This window comes from Eubalaena glacialis, chromosome 3 (genome assembly GCF_028564815.1).
Source record: "Eubalaena glacialis isolate mEubGla1 chromosome 3, mEubGla1.1.hap2.+ XY, whole genome shotgun sequence".
In the NCBI taxonomy this organism is placed as follows: Eukaryota; Metazoa; Chordata; class Mammalia; order Artiodactyla; family Balaenidae; genus Eubalaena; species Eubalaena glacialis.
This window is the reverse complement of record NC_083718.1, coordinates 50,439,941-50,460,529: the sequence shown is the minus strand read 5'-3', so window position 1 is coordinate 50,460,529 and position 20,589 is coordinate 50,439,941. Positions and strand designations below refer to the sequence as shown.

General features: G+C 42.3%; 3 protein-coding genes and 1 pseudogene across 10 annotated transcripts in view; 3 read left to right on the top strand and 1 right to left on the bottom strand.

Annotated features, from left to right (window-relative positions):
• NMNAT2 (nicotinamide nucleotide adenylyltransferase 2) overlaps positions 1–3,598 on the bottom strand; it is a 213,045-nt gene extending 209,447 nt beyond the window's left edge. For both annotated transcript variants that reach the window (XM_061187559.1, XM_061187560.1), the window contains exons 1-2: positions 3,314–3,598; positions 526–658 (exon numbers count right to left, since the gene is read on the bottom strand). The gene's annotated coding sequence lies outside the window, so the exon portion shown is untranslated. The remainder of the gene's footprint in view (positions 1–525; positions 659–3,313) is intronic.
• The window catches only part of SMG7 (SMG7 nonsense mediated mRNA decay factor), a 72,282-nt gene continuing 54,658 nt past the window's right edge, over positions 2,966–20,589 (top strand). For 4 of the 7 annotated variants that reach the window (XM_061187558.1, XM_061187555.1, XM_061187556.1 and 1 more), the window contains exon 1: positions 3,400–3,479. Coding sequence is in view for 1 of the 7 variants with exons in the window: in XM_061187553.1 (XP_061043536.1) it covers positions 3,451–3,479 (29 nt within the window). In the remaining 6 variants the exon portion in view is untranslated. Of the gene's footprint in view, positions 3,480–20,589 lie in introns of all 7 variants that reach the window. The other 3 variants (XM_061187554.1, XM_061187553.1, XM_061187557.1) reach the window with 3 other exon arrangements.
• On the top strand, positions 13,680–14,944 carry LOC133089193 (large ribosomal subunit protein uL3-like; annotated as a pseudogene).
• On the top strand, positions 14,136–14,944 carry LOC133089192 (large ribosomal subunit protein uL3-like). Its single transcript, XM_061187551.1, has one exon. The coding sequence runs from the start codon at positions 14,136–14,138 to the stop codon at positions 14,889–14,891; it is 756 nt and encodes a 251-aa protein (XP_061043534.1). The 3' UTR covers positions 14,892–14,944.

Sequence of the window (20,589 nt, the reverse complement as noted above, 5' to 3'; positions counted from 1 at the left end):
GGAAGAACCTGAACTTCAGAGACTGAGATGGCAGAGTTGGGATGCACACTCAGGTCTCCTAGCTTATGGTCTTTCAATAAAATCACTTAGGCATAAACTGAAAAACTTAAGATTAGGTAGGATTAAACAAAATGAAACAGCTTCTCATCTATAATTTCTTTTGGTTTAGGTGTAATCTTTATCTGCAGGGGGGAAAAGGTGAATAATATTGCAGAAAGATGCTTGTATTCTACAAATCTGTTGATGGGGACTAGTAGAAAGAGATGAGATTAGAAAATGTACATTAAGCAATATGTAAATTTGGGTCATAATTTTTCTGAATCCTATTGATTTTTTAAAGTTATTTTCAAGATGGGCATCAATGTTTTACAATCTGTAAAATTAAATGCTACTATTCTATCTAGTTTGTAGGGACACTAAAGCTACTGAAGAATCTTGAAACATTATTAGGAAAGCTGCTATAAAATATAAAGATTGCTTATATGTCTGACCTTCATCTGTGCACTTAAAGCACTTTGTTCTTACCTTAATTGTTGCACCCATAATATTGCATCCAAATCATGTCTCTATTCTCTGGTATCTCTACCAGAAGGTGGGTTCCTCCAAGACAGGGACCATGTCTCTTCTATGGTGGTATCCATAGTAACCTGGACAGTGTCTGAAATATAATAAATGCTCAGTAATGTTTATCAAACAAACAACACAACAAAAGGATTCATTTTTTTCCAACCCCAGTTTCCTTATTTCCAAAATGAGAAGATACTAATATATTTCTAGATCGTCAGGCAGGTCATGATATATGCTCATATACTGTTGACTGGAGATATGAGGCACAGACATAAAAAGTGTTATTAGGATGATTACTAAGGGGGTGGTTATTTTACACAACATAAAATTTTTATTCTGTTTAAGATCTTTTAAAAAAATCTAACCAATAAATTTCAGGAAGAAAATCTAAGGTATTTTAGGTAATATGTAGTAGTAATCTCCATCCTTGGGCTCTCAGGGTTGAAGAAAAGCCGGATCCTAAACCAGAGATGAGAACAATCTTTCACTAGGTGGCTCTCTTTCCCACGAGTGGGCGGCCCCTCGGTGGGTGGAGGGACGACACGGGGCAATGTACAGCTGCAATCACCGCGTGTCACACCGCATCACAGTAGGCGCATGCAGCACGAGGGGCATAGTTCAGTTTCTATGTCGTTAATTATAATCTGTCCTTGGGATTTATTTCAAAGTAGCTTGTACTTTCATTTCCTCCAAACCTACACATAGACATTGGCCCAGTCTTTTAATAGGTGCGGTCTCAGAGAAGGATTTTGATAGCGCCTTTTCACCTAGCATGAAAGACAAAAGGAATCAGGTACCCCGACCGAGCCAAACCAAAATAGCCCATTAAAATTCTGATTTTACTGTCCAGTGAGGGCTGCATTCCTGGAGGGGTTTATACCGTTATTCATCCTAAAGTACTTTGGGACAGCTGTTTAAACGCCTCCACAATACGAATGGAAAATATAATTTGTAAAATGTCAAATAATTCTTTCAAACCACTAACACGACGACTTCTCCAGCTACTTCTCACACACTCATTATTATTGACCCCATTTACGTTATTCTGCTTTTTTAGCCTCAAACATGAGACAAAATACACATAATAAACATTCAAAAAGATTTGTTCTAAGAATGAATACCCTTTTCCTAAAAGCCTTTCATAGGAACTTCGCTCAAGTATCTAGGTTTTTCTTGATACTATTTTACACAATGTTTTCCTCTCCAAACCAAAAGATACATAGTGACAAGTTCTAAAATACTACAAACGCCTGAGAGAAGGAGGAAGTTTGCAAAGGAGAAAGGAACTCGGAGGTCTGTTTTTGATAAGAAAGGGGGACTCCCACTGGGGGGTGCCTCTCAGAGGGATGGCGGTCGTGAGCATCTCGCCACGTTCCCTGCCCTAAGTGCTGAAAAATCACTTGTTAGCCTTCCAAGATGAGTTCCCACTCTCACTCTGGCCTCCTTGCGGCAGAAGGTGGCTCGTGAAGGCCGCGTGGGGGGTCTCGCAGGAGGCTAGGTCGCCGAGAGTGTGTGTGTGTGGGGTGGGGTTTGGGGGATTTCAGTAAGGGGTCGACCCGCTGGGGAAAGTCGTAAGTCCCCGTCGGCAGAAAAGGGATCTCGGCAGTCGTGTGCCGTTCTCCTCCCTCAGGGACCCCGTCCTGGCAGGACCCCGCCTCCCAGAGCCGGGGGCAGTTGTGGGGAAACCCCTCGCCCGCCTCGCAGCCTAGCGCAGCCGCCTCGCCTAGCCTGCTCCAGCCCGCCGCCCACCAGCCTTCAGGCCCAGCGTCTTCTGCGTAGGCCCAGCCCTCCCCAAGCCCGGCACGGAGAGGAAAACTATGGAGGTGGTTCGCGCCCGCAGGCGGGTGGAAAAGCCCATGGTGAATGCCTCCGGGTCTCCCCCATTTGCTGCGGGAAAGGGAAAGGGAGGAGAAAATGAACTTCTCCGCCCAGGAGAACTACCCGGATTCCCAATCTGGGGGAGGCCTTTAGATGGAAGGGAAGCCAAGGGGAACCCTGGGCACTTTCCGGGGAATCCACTCGCCAAGGGAGGGTCATTCTGTCTGCACACATTGGTTACTATGACAATACAACTACAGCCTCCAGTTGCCTTGGCAGCTGCTTATCCAATCCGATTGGTTTCTTTTCTCTTCATCCCTGGGCTCCACCCTATCCCCTCCAACAGCCTCCCTGCGTGCAGGGGGTGGGGCCACAGAAAAGAGGAGGGGGTCCTTAGCTTCACTCTAGGGCGCGAGGGCAGGCCAGAGATGAGGGACTGGCGGCCGGAACTGTAGGAGGAAGGGGCGTCGTTTCCGGTAAGGAAGAGTGGAGGAGTGGAAAAAGGAAGAGAGAAATCGGGTGGAGTGCAAAGACGGGGGAAGACTTTGAGTGTAACTCCCGGTTGATTTGAGCTCGATGTTCCCGGTGAGGCTGCGGTTGCCCCCTTGCGCGGGAGGAGCGGGGTGGATTGGCCGGAAGCCGCCAATCGCCTCCAGTGGGCCGCTCAGCAACCGCCCAGGCGCCGCACCGCTAACTGGTCCCAAGAGGGAGCGCTACAGAGAGGCGGAAATCACCCGGAGGGACCGGCGCCGCTGAAATCTCGCGAGAGAGACCCCACTTCCTTCCTCTGCTTCTCCCTCTTCTTTCCCCCGCCCCTATCCCTTCTCCCTCCCCCTCCCCCCTCCCGGGTCGGAGTGTCCCTGCGCCCCACGGGCCGGAGAAGCAGCGAGAGCAGCTATCCCCGCTCCCTCCCCCTCGCCTCACTCACCCCCACCCCGCGCCGAGCGAGGAGGAGCCGGAGGAGAGGAAGATGGCGGCGGCCGCCAGCACCCGCGGTGCCGTGGGGCCGCTCCGAGGAGCCTGAGAGACCCACAGAGGCCTCGCGGGAAGACGCGGCGGCGGAGGATGAGCCTGCAGAGCGCGCAGTATCTCCGGTGAGTGCCGAGGCCGGCCCGGTACGTAGCGGGGAGCGGGCCGAAGGTTGGGGCATGGAGCAGCAGACACAGAGGTGGTATGTCCGGGGTGGCGGGGGAGTTGCTGTGTCCTCTCCTTCCCCGGCAGGGAGGCGGGGGCTGCGAGGATCAGCGGGAGGGGGCGGAGCAGGCACACACTTGGGTGCCTAGCCCCCGCGAGCAGGACTGAGTGTTCCAGCGGAGCCGGCTAGTCTCGGTGCGAAGAAGGAGGTTAGGGAAGCGTGAGAATGTGTGTGCGCGCGCGCCCCGGGTCGCGGGCTCTCTAGTGAGGGGTGGGGGGAGGCGGCGGGCGGCGACCCGGAGTGGAGGTGGGTGTGGAGGTGTCTGATCCCCGTGGCAGGGAAACGTGGTGTGTGGGATTGACTGGAGCGATGAATGGGGAGAAGACAAGGTGGAAGTCTGCACACCTGGGGTGTGTGCGGGGCCGGGGAGGGAGGACTAGAGGAGGGGGAGACCGCAGGAAGCTGGAGTTTGTTCTTCATTCTGGGGTTGGAAGTACTGAGGAATAATGCCATCTGTAGTTAGTTGGCGGAGTGCAGGTGGAGGGCATAAAGAAGGGAATGGGTGACGAAGTGAGGAAAGAAGGAGGCACTACGGATGCGGTTGGGTTCCCCCGAAGAAACTGGGTTAGAATCAGTGCAGTCGGAAGATACCATTCTAAGAGTCGTGTGGATTCATTAAGAGTGGTGTAAGGAACTTGTATGTCGAGGTAGAGTGACATATGGGTGCAGAGTGTGAGAGTATGTGATGTGTATCTGGGGAGGGTTAAGGGGGCGATTGACACACATTGTAGGAGGAAGAAAATGCAGACACATTGGAACCAAGTACATGGTGGCGAGAGCATATTGCACCAGCTATTATGCAGCTAGGAAGGTTCCATGGATGCAGAATAAGAGCTTGGAGGTAGAGGTAAACGAGGGTCAAAATCTTGATGACAGAGAAAAATAAGATTGTCAGAGCCTGGGATTAATTGGGGAGTTGCCACTGCTTGGAAAAGGGGAAGGAAGATCCAGAAACGGGTCCTTTTTGTCTTTTAGTAGCAGAACTAAGAAGGGCAAGCTTATGGGAAAATGATTTTAAAAGTGGTTTCATACCTTGTGGAGGAGGGAATTGGACGGGGTAGAAGTCTGAAATGAGCAGAAAAGTCACTTTAGCTGTTTAGTGAAGTGAAAGTATTGATGTGTGAGTGGATCCCTGCATGTATGTTTCAAGAGAAGGTTTGTAGTTAGGTGATACATGAGGGTAGCTATTCTGCTTTTGAAAGTAGTAATCGTTTTATTAAGCAGTGTGTGTAGAGGAGGGAATGATGAGGTCTTTCAAGTGTGGTGGAATGCCTGAGTTTAATACACATCATGTATGCTCAATAACTATACGGTGGGTAGTTGGAATGATACCTGTATATCGAAGTCCTTTTTCTCCTTTATTATCCCTTTGTTGTTTAACATATCAGATAAGCTTAATAAATACAACTGTGGCAAAGATGTATGATAGATGCTGTAGAGGGGAGATATAGAAACTATCAGGACAGTCCTTAATTTTAAGGAATTTGCAGATTAGTATATATTAGGAAAGTAAAATATGGTAAGGATCGTGAAAGATGCCAGTTTTATAAGAGTCCAAAGGCAGGAGATTACCTGAGCAATTGAGGTGAATCAGGAAAAGTTTCCTTTGTTTATTTTCTCATTCATACACATGATTCATCAGTCATTTTGTTGATCACCTATATGGGAGGCATTGTAATAACTTCTGAGAGTAGAAAAGTGAGAATTCCACCCTTCTCTTGCAGAGTTTACAGTTTGTTAGGCTTCAAGGAGAAAATGGCACTTAAAATGGACCTTAAGGATAAACAGTATTCTGAGAAGTGTGGATTGAGAAGGAGGAATCCAAATGGAAGGAAACTGAGCAGAGATATATGGAAAGGAGGGTTGGGTGCTGGGGGAGGTATTCAGTCCAGTTAAACAAGAATGTAAGGTGATGCAGCTGGAAAAACTTAAGAGTTTCATAGCTTATTAAGTTTGACCCCTTCTTTTTACAGATGAAGAAAGTATAGCCCAAAGAAGTTAAAATTGTTGAGGATCATATAGTTGGTATGTGGGAGCTCTAACTCAGATGTAGGTCTTCTAACTCCAGATCAGCTATACTGTGTGTGACATGTCTGAATTCATCCATTCTTTCCACAGGTATGGCTTGAGAGCTTACTGTATTCTAGGCACTGAGGATTCAGTGGTGAACCAAAGAGTGAACATGGGAAAGTATTTTCTTTCTAATAGAAGGATGCAACAAATAAACATATGAACAGATAAATATATTTACCAGGTGGTGACAAGTACTAGGAAGAAAAATAAAGCAAGACAGGGATGTGCTGTTTTTTATAAATAAGGGTGGTCAGGGAAAGCCTATTTGATTAGGTGCCCATATTTGAGAGTATCTTGAATATAATGGTCTGTAGTTTATGGTTAAAATGGGTGGACAGTGGAGAATCTGAGATGATTTGTTTAGAAGGGAAATCACGTGTTCATGGCTATGTATTAGGAAGATGAATCTGTGTAGTGGGCAGTTAAGGGTTAGAAATAAGGTGGTGGTAGTGGGACTGGAAAGGTATGATGAAAAGCAGATTGGGAGAGCGGTGGTATTTTTAATGGGAAGATCAGTTGGCTTTGAGAGGCTTCTGCATTAATGTATCTTATGTTTTTAAAGTCCGCATGGTAAGGAAGACTTATCCTTAGGTTGCGGAATCAGTAGTAGACACCTTGAGATGAATTTAGTTCATTGAAGGAGGGAGAAAAGAATAAGAATGAACACAATGTTTAGCCTAAATTTTCCAGCTAAAGTTGAATAGGCAAAATTGAACAGGCATAGGACCTGGAATCACTTAAAAATTCCTGAGAGCCAGCCTTTTCTCAATCTTGTTCATCTATCCTAAGTAAATAAAGCAAGTCTTAGGGCTAGTAGTAGTCGGAGGCAGAGATGGGAAGAGGTAATAAAGTAAGGCTTGCACCAGCCAGAATTTCCCTCTTTTTCTTCTTTAGATAATCATTCCATTTAAAGTGAAGTGCTGTGAGTAACTAGTGGTTACCAGTGGGGATGGAGTGGGGTGCAGTATAGGGGTGGAAGAGTGGGAGGTACAAACTATTGGGTGTAAGACAGGTTCAAGGATGTATTGTACAACATGGGGAATATAGCCAATATTTTGTAATTACTGTAAATGGAAAGTAACCTTTAAAAATTGTATTAAAAGTTAAAAAATAAAGTCTACTGTGAGAGACTAGAGACTATGTTCAGGGAAGCATTATGTTCACTTTCTTTTCTTTGATGCATATGGAACCATTGGTTTTTATAGACAACCCAGGGAGAATGCTGGGTATTGCTGAGTGAGCATGGTTGGGGGTATAGCAGTTATTCTTTGTGACTTTCACTTTAGGAAGAGTTTTGTTGTCTACCTTTGTCAGTGGTGTACGACCATGACTGGGCAATTTTTAGACTGCACAGCTACAGATCTTCCCTCATGTAGATGAAAATTAGTTTTGTCTCAGCTGAATTAATTTCTTAGAGTAAATGAACTGGGGTGTCTGGTGTTGAAATGGTGGGGTGGTAAGATGGCAGTTTCAAAAGAGTGAGAAATGAGGATATGCAGTAAGAAGCATCAGTAAGATAAAGAAAGAGGGAATTCAACAGCAAGGGGACTGAATTAGTCTTGAGTTGTAGAAGTAGAGCATAGATGAAAGGAGAGTAAACCTATCCTCTGGATGGGTGATGTTCTGGGCAAGAAAGGATGATGAAATTTTTTTTGTTAGAAGGGGAGTGTCATTTTTTGAAATAGGAGACCCAATAAGACTCCTATCCAAATGATTAAGTTGAGAATACTTTCTTATATTTTATAAAAATAAGAAATGGTCTTAAATATGGGGCTTCTAGACTGAATAACATTGGAAATTTAATACTCGAATTGAAGAAAAATTCAGTGTTTTCTCTTTTGATTTATGACAAAATGGAAAGATTTGTAAAGACTTTGACATCTTTGTTGAGTAAAAGAAAAGGGTGTATTGAATATAGTTCATTTGAGAAGGGTGGAAGAAGGGTGAGAATAGGCCATAGAGAAGATAGTAGGTGAGGTATAATTTCATGCTTTAAAAGAATAGCATTTGAAAGAATAGAAATATGGAAATTAACATGTCAAAGTTGGAAAAATGGGTGGGGGATATATTGAAGTACCATACAGGAAAGGTATCATTGAAGTTGTTTTGGAAGATGAGATAGTGGGATAATCATAGCCATAGGGAATACCAGTCAAACAGGTCAAATCTGATGGTACAAGGTGGCACCGGTGCCACTGAATGACATCTGCTGTGACTGTGGGAGGCAACTGTTCATACTCCCCTCCCTCTTTCCTCCACTGTTCTCCTCTTTTTATCTTTAATTTCTTTTTATGCTGAAGGTTTTTCTGTGGGATCCACTTGAAGTTGATCCCTGGTGTTAGACCACTTGACAGGAAAGGCCTACAAATTGTCTGTTTTGTTAGAAATTTTTTGCATGTTACCTCTATGGGTGGAGAGCTGCATTCCAGTTGCACATTTCTTTGTCAGAAACTTTGTTACCAGAAGTAGAAGTAATATAACATCCACAAGGTTGTTTTTCAGAGACAGCAGAAAAATGGCTGTCATTTAAATACTAATTAAAATATCCAGTATATTGTAAGATAAAATTTGTCACTGTAAATCTTGAGACAGAGGGAGGTAAAGGGAGGGGATGAGACTGGATAAATTAACAAGCAGAGTCTTATTCTAGCCTGGGGAGGGGAACAAGGTCATGGGATTATTTGGGAGAAATAAATATACTAAATAGGTTCTGGAAGAATCTGGTAATGCTGGACTGGATATTCACTGTTGCTAGAAGCTTCAAGAAGTCCTATAGTACACACTGATATTAATTCACATGGTTGAGAAGTCTCCCCCTGACCCATCCAGCCCCCTCCCACTCCCATGCCCAGGATTTAAAATAGCTTTGGTCCCAGAAAATCAGCCAAACGTGGCCGATTTACCAAACATGGGAAAATTGTTTGAAAAAAAAATGACCCTCTCTTGAGGCTTTATAAGTCTATTTTTTGTTATAATAATGTTAATAGCATTTTACCTGCTTGGATATTAACAGGCTAAATTATTTTAGCAGTTAATTTCTGCCTCCCTTGTGGTTTTGGTTGGATTCAAAATGTATACTTCCTGTCCTAGCCTGTGTTTCGTTGCTTTCTAACAGCTGCTGTGTTTTACCTTCATGGTAGATGAAGCGTTTGCTGAGTTTTTGTTTTGTTTTTTAAGATATGTTATAATAAGATATGGACCCACTAGTGTAGCAAGTTTGTCATGAGGCAATTTTGGGGTGGAGGGGAGTTCAGACTTGAAAAGGGATAGTTTGTTTTATGGTGGAGAAATACCATTTGCAGCCTCCAACTACATCTCTAAACGTGGCTAGCCTTTCAGATTTTTGTTATTGGTGGCATGCATGAGTACCTGAAAGTTTAGGTGGGTTTGTTTAACTGATTGATCTTTTTCAGAGAATAGACTATTAAGCAGATGTCTTTTGGATAGTGGATTGTTCATCTGTAGGTGGGTATTTTGGCAGATGGTCATCACATATTGCCATTTAAGTTTTATAATCAAGGTATATTTTAATTTAGTTGGTGAATTGTTGTGGATAGACTTAACAGTGATCTAGGAGGTTATATATAACTAAGAAGGGCTAATCAACAGTTACAGAAAAATACAGGGATGGCATTTTGGCAAACATGTCACATGGTAAGTGAGAACTTGTAACCAACTCCTTTCTTGTTAACATGTAAGTGGAGCTGCTTAGGCAGGTTGTTTTCACCTTCCCTGAGACCCAGTTTTTAAGTCAGTGGAAAGAGTAGGTGACTACGTTAAGAAAACTTTAGGAATCTCAGGTAGACTAGGTAACAGTGTTGTTCAGGGTTTGTGCTACATAATTCCTTGTTGCAGGGTGCAATCCTGTGCATTGCAGGATGTTTAATATCATCCCTGGCCTCTACCCACTAGATGCCACTATCATTCTCCCCAATTTGTGACAACCAAAAATGTTTCCACACGTTGCCGGAAGTTCCCTGTGGGTGCAAATTCACTTAGATTCATGTTTTTTTCTTCTCCTTCAAGCCACAAATTATTTCTAAGGCTTCTCTTAGCAGTTTTCTGTTAGGTAGTAATAGGCTAGTTACTATGTTTAGACTTCACCCATAGAAACTTGTACAAGTTTTAAATATATTTTTTAAAAAGTTGTGTTTTATTTTACTGGCAGTTTTTGAACACTTACTATGTGCAGAGCACAATTATAGGGGCTTTGCCTATGGGAAACTCAAAGATACTAGAGAAAGACATTTAAGTAACTGTAATAGTGGATGAACTGGTAAGAGCTATGATAGAGAAACAGGTACTGTGTAAGTTGAGGGAAAAAGAACTTTATTCCAACGGAGTTGGGGTGAGGAAGGTATCTTGGAGGAGGTGAGATTTTATCTGGGTTTTGAAATATGGATGGGACTTTTAAAAAGTGGATTATTGGGTAAATTGACATTTCAGGCATCTCATGGCTCCTTTATTCCAAATACATTTTAAAAAATTTTATTCACTCACATTTAATATATGACATTAGAATTCTGGCCAGGCCTTTCTAAGTTTTTCTTGCATAAGATTGGTTATGGACAGAGAACTAGAGATATGTGAAGTGGTAGTTCCTGAAGATTTGATGGCTGGTATAGGTCTCGAAAAGGGAAAAGCAGTTTGGCTAGTAGGGTCCTGCAGAATGCCTTTCTTTACCTCTGCTCTTGCTTATATATTATTCCTCCAGAGCCTTATTTCAGATGTGCTGTCTCTCTTCTTTTAGTCTTTTTAATTATTCTCTTTACTTGTCTTCTCTTTTGTGGACCAATATCAGCCTTCTCTTAAAAATTCTTTCCTGTTCCCGTTTTCCTTTTAAGCTCTGTCCTTCCTTACCTTTCTTTTATGGCTAACAATTTCAAGTTTGCCCTGTACTGTGTTTTTCCTTTTATTTACCATCTTCTTTTCCTTAGTCCCTTGTAATCCAGCTATTTTTCCTTAGCACTTTATTGGAATTAAGCTTTCCAAAGATGCCAAAGACCTAATGGCCAAATTCATCCATTGATTGTTTTCCTCTCTCTCACACACAGACGTTTGCTTTCCTTTCTCTCAGTCTTTCTGTGTCCCTCTCATATCCATCCATCCATCCCATCAGTAAACATTCAGTTTGCACCAAGATATATCCCAGGTCCCTGCAGATGAAATGAGAATATACTCTCAAGTAGTTTTACCAGGCCTATAAGTAAGTACATAATTACCACATAGTTCATAGCTGCTATGATGTACGCACAGTGGCCATACAGGAACTTCGTGAGCTCTGTTGTTTTTAGCACTGAGATTCTGATTCTGAGATTCTGATTCTTATTTTATCTTACTTTCCTGGTCCACCTCACCCCACTTATGGCAAAAAGAAAAGCATGGCCATATTCCTCTATTTTCTTTCAACATTTTTTTTCCTCAGAAATCACAGTACTTTGCTGTCACCCCATCATCGTTTAAAATCTATCAGGCACCTACTTAGTATAAATCATTGTGCTAAGTCCTGCAGAGACAAATTGGTGAAAGATATCATGCCTGCCATTCAGAGAGTTTATAAACTATTTAGTGAAATAGGCATAAGCATAAGATCATACATAACAAAGTGCCGTTGAGTATGGTGAGTATAGTGGTTTAGAGCAGAGGTCCCCAACGCCCGGGCCACGGTCCGCCATCGGTTCGTGGCCTGTTAGGAACCGGGCTGCACATCAGGAGGTGAGCAGCTGGCGAGCGAGCTATCAAAGCTTCACCTGTATTTACAGCCACTCCTCATCACTTGCATTACCACCTGAGCTGTGCGTCCTGTCAGCATTATGGTGAGTTGTGTAATTATTTCATTATATATTACAGTGTAATAATAATAGAAATAAAGTACACAATAAATGTAATGCACTTGAATCATCCTGAAACCATCCCCCCCCAATCCGTGGAAAAATTGTCTTCCATAAAACCGGTCCCTGGTGCTAAAAAGGTTGGGGACCACTGGTTTAGAGCATGGTCTCTGGGGCAGAACTGCCTGGATCCAAAGCACAGCTCTAACACTTACTAGCTGTATTACCTTGAGCAAGCTGCTTAAGTTTTCTGTACCTCAGTTTCCACATCTGAAAAGTGAGGGTAGTAGTAGCATCTATCCCTTAGAGTTATAAAGGTCAAGTGAGTTAACATGTAAAGTGCTTGGGATGGTTCTGGCATATAGTAAGCATGTAAGTTTTAGCTATGTGTCAATATAATGCCTGAAAATTAGCCACTGGCACTGACTAATTGATAATTTTGCACCTCTGCCTTCTGGACATTCCTAATTTTAGAAGTCTTTCTGTCACAGCAAAATCAGCACTCTTAAAGGTAGACTCTTAATTAACCCTTACCCTTCTCTTCTCCCCTATCCCTCATGTTTTCTCATTTTCCTCATTGGTGCTGCCACTCCCCATCCTCCCATTCAGGTTTAAAACCTTGCAGTCATCTTTGAGTTCTCCCAGTTTTCTCCTCACCCTCTTCCACACATACACCACTTTGGAAATGCTGCCTTCCTGTTGTCTGTTCTTTTTCATTTCCAACACTGTCAATTTATATGCATACTGTTGAAATAGTATTCACCTTGTACCTTGCCTGCAGTTCTTGCAAGTAGCAAGAAGAAAGCATTGACTTTGGGTTTTTAAACACTACCCACTACTTTCTCTGTTTTTGAACTAACAGCATCTCTGGGTCTTGATTTCTTTATCTTTAAATTGAACATTGATCTCATAAAATTGTGGTCAATCTTTAAAAAAAAAAAAAAGTTCGCATATGTTTACTAAATTCCGGTTCTCCTTCAGACCCCACCACCTGTCCCCCCCCTACCCCTGCCAATTAATTTTGCATTGCTTCTATTTACGTTATTATTCCTGAGAAGCATTTGTATGTGGCTTTCCCTCGCTTCAACTCCTTAGTTTGGCATTCTTGGTCTTCCATAAAATGACCCTCATCTATCTCTGTCACATATCTCCTTACCTTTTGAAAAGAGTCAACTGCCCTAGCTAGAGTAATCTACTCATTGTCTTCTAAACATGGCTTATCCACTCCTGCTTTAATCTGTCTTCCAAGGCCATTTCCCCTGCAGGAGGTACTATCCTCCACTCTCTTAAGTTTCACCTTCTGTGTGAAAATTTCATGTCCACCCGGGTGATTTCTGCAGTCATTGACTTTCTGTAGCATTTCCTGTCTCTCAGTCATTTGGTACTTATAATTTCTTAAATTTGTAGTGACCTCTTTTTTTTATATAAGTGAATTATCTCTGCAGCTAGACTGAGTATGATAGAGATCATGTCTCAGCAATTTTTAAATGCATAATGTACATAATGGGTGTTGAATAGAGTTTTCATGCTTTTGTTTCATTTTTGCAAAACATTTATGGAATACTTACGAATGCCAGTGCTAGGCTCTAAGAATATAAAGGCAAATGAACTGATTTTTGTTTCTTAGGCTAGTGGTCTCCTGAGGGAGATGGATGTTGCACAGATATTTCAATATACAGTTGGCCCTCTGTATCTGCGGGTTCCACATTGGTGGATACAACCAACTGCGGATGGAAAATATTGGGGAAAAAAATTTTCAGAAAGTTCAAAAAGCAAAACGTGAATTTGCCAAGTGCAGGCAACTGTACGTAGCATTTACATTGTATTTACAGCTATTTACATAGCATTTACATTGGATTAGGTATTATAAGTAATCTAAAGATGCTTTAAAGTATACAGGAGGATGGGGAGGATGTACAAAGGCTATATGCAAATACTACACCATTTTATATAAGGGACTTGAGCATTTGGGGATCAATCCCCTGCTGATACCAAGGGGCAGCTGTAATGTGGTAAATACCAAGGTAATGTTTTCAAGGGATGCCATGAGTATATTGAGGGAAGTGGAACTTTTACTGCCTAGGAGTTCAGAGATAGCTTCTGGAGTTGAACTCATGAGCTCAGTCTTACAGGATGAGTAGGATTAGTCAGGTAAAGAAAGAAGAGAAGCTCTACCGGCAGCATCCGATGGCAGGATGTCTCACAGGAAGTTCTCCGCTCCCAGGCATGGGTCCCTGGGCTTTCTGCCTCGGAAGCGCAGCAGCCGGCACCGCGGGAAGGTGAAGAGCTTCCCCAAGGATGACTCTTCCAAGCCCGTGCACCTCACAGCCTTCCTCGGCTACAAGGCTGGCATGACCCACATTGTGAGGGAGGTCGATAGGCCAGGGTCCAAGGTGAACAAGAAGGAAGTTGTGGAGGCTGTGACCATTGTGGAGACACTGCCCATGGTCATTGTGGGCAATGTGGGCTACGTGGAAACACCTTGAGGCCTCCAGACCTTTAAGACCATCTTTGCTGAGCATATCAGTGATGAATGCAAAAGGCGCTTCTATAAGAACTGACATAAATCTAAGAAGAAGGCCTTCACCAAATACTACAAGAAGTGGCAGGATGTAGATGGCAAGAAGCAGCTGGAGAGGGACTTCAGCAGCATGAAGAAGTACTGCCAGGTCATCCGTGTCATTGCCCACACCCAGATGCGCCTGCTTCCTCTATGCCAGAAGAAGGCCCACCTCATGGAGACCCAGGTGAACGGAGGCACTGTGGCCGAAAAACTGGACTGGGCCCGAGAGAGGCTAGAGCAGCAGGTCCCTGTGAACCAAGTGTTTGGGCAGGATGAGATGATTGATGTCATTGGGGTGACCAAGGGCAAAGGCTACAAAGGGGTCACCAGCCGTTGGCACACCAAGAAGCTGCCCCGTAAGACCCACCGCGGGCTGCGCAAGGTTGCCTGTATTGGGGCGTGGCATCCTGCACGGGTGGCCTTCTCTGTGGCTCGGGCCGGGCAGAAAGGCTACCATCACCGCACCGAGATCAACAAGAAGATCTACAAGACTGGCCAGGGCTACCTCATCAAGGATGGCAAACTGATCAAGAACAATGCCTTTACTGATTACGATCTGTCTGACAAGAGCATCAACCCTCTGGGTGGCTTTGTCCACTACGGTGAAGTGACCAATGACTTTGTCATGCTCAAAGGCTGCGTGGTGGGAACCAAGAAGCGAGTGCTCACCCTTCGCAAGTCCTTGCTGGTGCAGACCAAACGGCGGGCCCTGGAGAAGATTGACCTCAAGTTTATTGACACCACCTCCAAATTTGGCCATGGCCGCTTCCAGACTGTGGAGGAGAAGAAAGCGTTCATGGGACCACTTAAGAAGGACCGAATTGCAAAGGAAGAAGGGGCCTAATGTCAGAACAGATTATACAGCTGGTAGAATCTCAATAAAGTTATTTTCCAGTGGGGGGGGGGAGGGAAGAATGTAGCAGGCAGAATGAGTAAATGCTTGGGGACCGTGTGAACTCTGAATCTCATTCTGCATTTCCTTTGGGAGTGTAAGGTTCTCTTTCAATAAACCTTTCATTAGTCTTACGGGAATAATTTATACTTAAATGGCTGATGTTTGTTGTATATATTTCTACTAGAATATGAAGACATGAGAAATTTATGTGATGCCTCCAGTACTTCCTTTAAGATACATAAATATTTAAATTTCCTTTCCATGTTTTTGACAGTAGCCTCATCTTAGGCAAAAATTAGTTATTTGGAACATTATTAAATTATTATGGGGGGAGTTTTAATGAATACATGAATATTCTGAAAATAACTTTGGGTTTATAGACTTATTTTATAGAATCCCTCACCTGTTGAGATCAAACATGGAAGGCGGAGGTGAGGAAAGGAGTTCTGTAGCATTGGGGGATGAGATCAGAACATTTAGTGAAGTCTCTTTGGATTTAACTTTTTCAAGTCTGTCATAAAGAAAAAAAACTGTTGTAGACCCTTTTTGATCATTAACATTTTGTTCCCACAGTTCTTGATGGCATTTTCCCTTCTGTAGTGTCTGTCTTAAGTGAGAAGCATGATTCTGAAATCTATTATATTTAAAGAATTGCTGTATTGATGCATTAATATCCTCAGTCTATTTCCAAAAACTCCATGGGTTCACTGACCATATAAGTTTGAGTCCTTTTTCCATCCCTCCTCTTCCCAAAGCCCTACTATTTCAGTGCTATGTTAGTTGGAATATAGTATATTAGAATGTGTTTTACTAATACTGCCTCTTAGAAAGGTCATGAATTATTATTTAGTTCTTCACCAGGCAACAACTAACCAAATTTTCTTTGAGATACTGTGTGGTGATGAGATGTAAGATAATCAGAGTAAAATGGAATTGGAAGATGGTATTCAAAGAAAAGATGAGTTAGAGGCATACTTACTTGAAAATTTTTTTATTGCTGGTGGGAAAAGATAAAAAGCATAGTGCTAAGAGAACCACCACAGGATGAATTTGGATATAAAAAGTATCTTAGGAAAAAAAAAAAAAAAAAAGTATCTTAGGGCATCTGCAAAATTTTGTATTTCTGCACATATACACAGTTTGTGTAGATATTTTAAAGTGAAAATTTTGTGTTTTAATATCTAAAATACATATTTCTCAAATTCTGCTTAGTTTAGGGAATTCCCTGGCGGTCCAGTCGTTAGGACTCCGTGCTCTCACTGCCGAGGGCCCGGGTTCAATCCCTGCTCAGGGAACTAAGATCCCACAAGCCACACAGCGCGGCCCCCCCCCCAAAAAAAAAATTCTGCTTAGTTTAGATAAATGAAATAATAATATTATTTGTCTAAAATAATCATTAGTTTCACTTTGCTTTTCCGTGAAAAAAGGTCAGAATATTAAGAAGCACAACTCAAAGGTTAAGGCATATTGGTCATAGATTCTGAAAATGTTAACATGTTAGTCACTTGCTAATTAAAAGTATGTTAATTAGGTTGTCTGTAAACCCATACAGGGTTTTTTTTGGCTTCCTATGAAAGCAACAGAGTGTAGTGAGTTGAATGAGCAAAGCCTTTGAATTAAGATTGGCCTAATTTGTATTTAGGTTGTCCTGAGTTCAGATCCCAGCTCTGCTGTGTGACCTTAAACCTCTCTAGTTTTAGCTCTTTGCTCTGTATTTTCCTGTCTATAAAATGACAATGATAGAAGTATTGGGAGAATTACATGGGAAGATGTATATATAAAACCCATCATAGTTCTAGGTGGGTAAAGAGCCTAATTTATGCATTGTTTTCATTTTCTGCATTTCTGAATATGAATATATACCTTAAAACTTGTTAATGTAGTCTTTGAGTTGGTTGGCAGCAATTGTGCCTTAAATGGGTATAAGGCAGTTGACAGGTCTTAACTGTGAAGTAGGTTGTTTTATTCCTCGAGTATCATCTTACATTTTACTAGTGCTTTATACTTTTCAGAATGCTTTTATATAATTGTCTTCTTAAGTTCTTCTATCCAATAACCTTACATAACTGGATTGGCATTTTGTAGAGAAGGAAAATGAGTACCTCATTAGTGGCAGAGTTGGCACTGGCCTTAATCTGCTCCCTCCTTGTCCACTGTACACACTTGGGCAGTGCTCTTAAAAATGAAAAATCTTCCCTTTTGATATCTGTTTGCCATTGATGCTGTCAAGTGGTATAATATATATATAATTTAGATGATTCACAATTAGTGTTTGCAGATTCATATATTAGAAAACATATTTCTTTTTTTTTTTTTAACTTTGGGTTTATTTATTTATTTATGGCTGTGTTGGGTCTTCGTTTCTGTGCGAGGGCTTTCTCTAGTTGCGGCAAGTGGGGGCCACTCTTCATCGCCGTGCGCGGGCCTCTCATTATCGCGGCCTCTCTTGTTGCGGAGCACAGGCTCCAGACGCGCAGGCTCAGTAATTGTGGCTCACGGGCCTAGTTGCTCCGCGGCATGTGGGATCTTCCCAGACCAGGGCTCAAACCCGTGTCCCCTGCATTGGCAGGCAGATTCTCAACCACTGCTCCACCAGGGAAGCCCAGAAAACATATTTCTTAAAAATTACTTTAGTTTTTTAAAATTTCACGTGTAATATAGATCTGGTTCTTGCCACTTCTGCATCCAGTAAAGTAATACGTACTTGTTTTAAACAAAACAAAACCCAGAAAATTTTAAGAGAGATCATGTAACAGTGAAAGAGAGTGCTAATTATTGCTGGGACATCAGGCATAAATCTGGACTGTTCCAGGCACACAGGAACTTATGGTCACCCTACCATCCAGGGTTGTGTAGCCTTTCAGTTATTTTTTTATGTGTATATTAGCATTCACATACTTGTATAAACATATGTATGTATATAGTTTTAACAACTGGGATTGTTCTAATTTATATAGTTTGTAATCTTTCTTTTGTCACTTGACATTTTATCAAAGACATGTTCATAATTATATATCTAAAGCATCATTGGAAACGTCAGCATGCTGAAAATTACAGGAGTAGTGTAATTTTCTAAACTGAATTCCTAACAATGAAAATGTGTGTTGTTTCCAATACTTTATTATTATTAAAAAATGCTGTAATGAACATCCTGGTACACACATATTCTTGTGCATGCTTATTTGAATGACAAGATTTGCACATTTCAGAATATGTTGTTAAGCATGGTAGGCAGAATAACGCGGCTCCCAAAAGACGTCTACATCCTGATCCCCAGAACTTATGAATATATTATGTTACATGGCAAGGGGAAAGAAATTAAGGTTGCTAATCAGCTGACTTTAAAATAAAGAGATTATCATGGATTTTTTGGTGGGCCCAGTGTAATCACAAGAATCCTTTAACTGTGGAAGAAGGAGGCAGAAGAATCAGAACCAGAGAGACATGACTTCCCTGGTGGCACCATGGTTAAGAATCTGCCTGTCAATACAGGGGACACGGGTTTGAGCCCTGGTCCAGGAAGATCCCACATGCCACAGAGCAACTAAGCCTGTGTGCCACAACTACTGAGCTTGTTCTCTAGAGCCTGAGAGCCATGACTGCTGAGCCCACGTGCCACAACTACTGAAGCACACGCACCTAGAGCCTGTGCTCCACAACAAGAGAAGCCACCGCAATGAGAAGCACACGCACCGCAACGAAGAGTAGCCCCTGCTCGCCTCAACTAGAGAAAGCCCGCGTACAACAACGAAGACCCAAAGCAGCCAAAAAATAAGTAAATAAATAAATTTAAAAGAAAAGAAAAGGGAAGAACCACAGAGGATAACATCCTGTTGGAATGGAAGGGGGTCACAAGCCAAAGAATGCAGGTAGTCTCAAGAACAAGGAAAACGCAAAAACTAGGTTTCTTCCCTAGAGCCTCCAGAAAGCAGCACAGCCATGGTGATACCTTGATTTTTACCGAGACTCACTCAGGCTTCTGACTTTCAGACCTGTAAGAGAATAAACTTTGTGTTGTTTTAAACCACTAAATTTGTGGTAATCTGTTACAGCAGCAATAGGGAAATAATGCCTGGTAGATGTTGCCAGAAAGTTTGTACTGTTTATTCTGGCCCTAGCAGTGTTTGAAAAGTACCTGTTTCCGTACATCCTCACCAGTACTGAAGGTCTCATGATCTCACCTTTTTTTTGAAGCAGATTCCTTGATGTCTTTACTTGTATTACACACAGACAAGTCTATCTAATACTCTAACATTTCCCAGAGTGTATTCCGCTGAACACGGGAAATTCATATATGTTAGGGTTCTCAATATATCCAAGGCAAAATAAATTTCAAAATACGGGGTTAAACTGGATTCTTTACTTAAGACTTCTCATAGCTTATAGCATGCTAATGTATATTATGAACCTCCAAGAGGGAGATAGAGGTTGGTGTTTCCAAAGCTATGTCACAGCTCATAGAACTGATGTTTTCTTAGAACACTCTTTAAAATGCAGCTCTCCTTTTTCTGTTCTTTTCTCTCTTAATCTTTCTCTTTAATATATTAACCTTTACGTATGTCCATATTATATCTTAGACTTTGTTATCCTTCAGAATTCTTCTACCTCTAAAGTTTTACATTCAACCATTCCATTTTGACCACAGCCTGATCCGCATTAATCCAGCTGCTTCTCTGTTCAGGCCTTCCAGTGTAGATTCCAAATTTTTCGCTATTAGTCACTTCTTGCTTTTTTCTTTTCTTCCTCCTCCTGTTTTTGCTCTTCTGCCCATTTTTTGATATATTACTTTAACCTGTCTTACCAGTATCCTCAGTCCTCTTGTCCTCCCAGCTCACTTGTCTAGGAAAATCTGCTCTGAATGATTCTGAAAATATGCTTCTTTGGGTATTATGGATAGCCTCACTGGAAAAAAAATCTTACAGACTGGCCAATTGTTTAAATGCAGTCTTCCACTTCAATATCTATTAGTTTTTTTTCCCCCCAGTTTTGCCCATTTCTTTACAGTAGTTAAACTTTTGCTGTTTTCTTGAAGTTTTACTCTCTTAGCAAATGGTCTTTATTTGAACATAAAAATAAAAACCTTTTGGTGGGACTGATCTGCTTCCTGTTCCTTCCTCTACTAGTCCTTGCCTCTGTCGCTCTTAGAAAGGAAAAGGTCCTCATCCTCCTTATTAAGGTGGTTTTCTTTGTTTTTGCTCTGGATCTCATAGACTTTTTTTTTTTTTTAATGTATTTATTTACTTTTGGCTGCATTGGGTCTTCGTTTCTGAGCGCGGGCTTTCTTTAGTTGCGGCGAGCTGGGGCTACTCTTTGTTGCGTGTGCGGGCTTCTTATTGCGGTCTTGTTGTGGAGCATGGGCTCTAGGTGCGCGGGCTTCGGTAGTTGTGGCTCACAGGCTCTAGAGCGCAGCCTCAGTAGTTGTGGAGCATGGGCTGAGTTGCTCCACTGGCATGTGGGATCTTCCCACACCAGCGCTCTAACCCGTGTCCCCTGCATTGGCAGGTGGATTCTTAACCACTGCGCCACCAGGGAAGCCCATAGACTTTTTTTATATTCAACCTTTTCCCTCCTTAATTGGAACTTTGTCATAAACATTTGAGCAAGCTTCCCTTAACCTGTCCTTCCCTAGCATTTGTTCTATATTTAT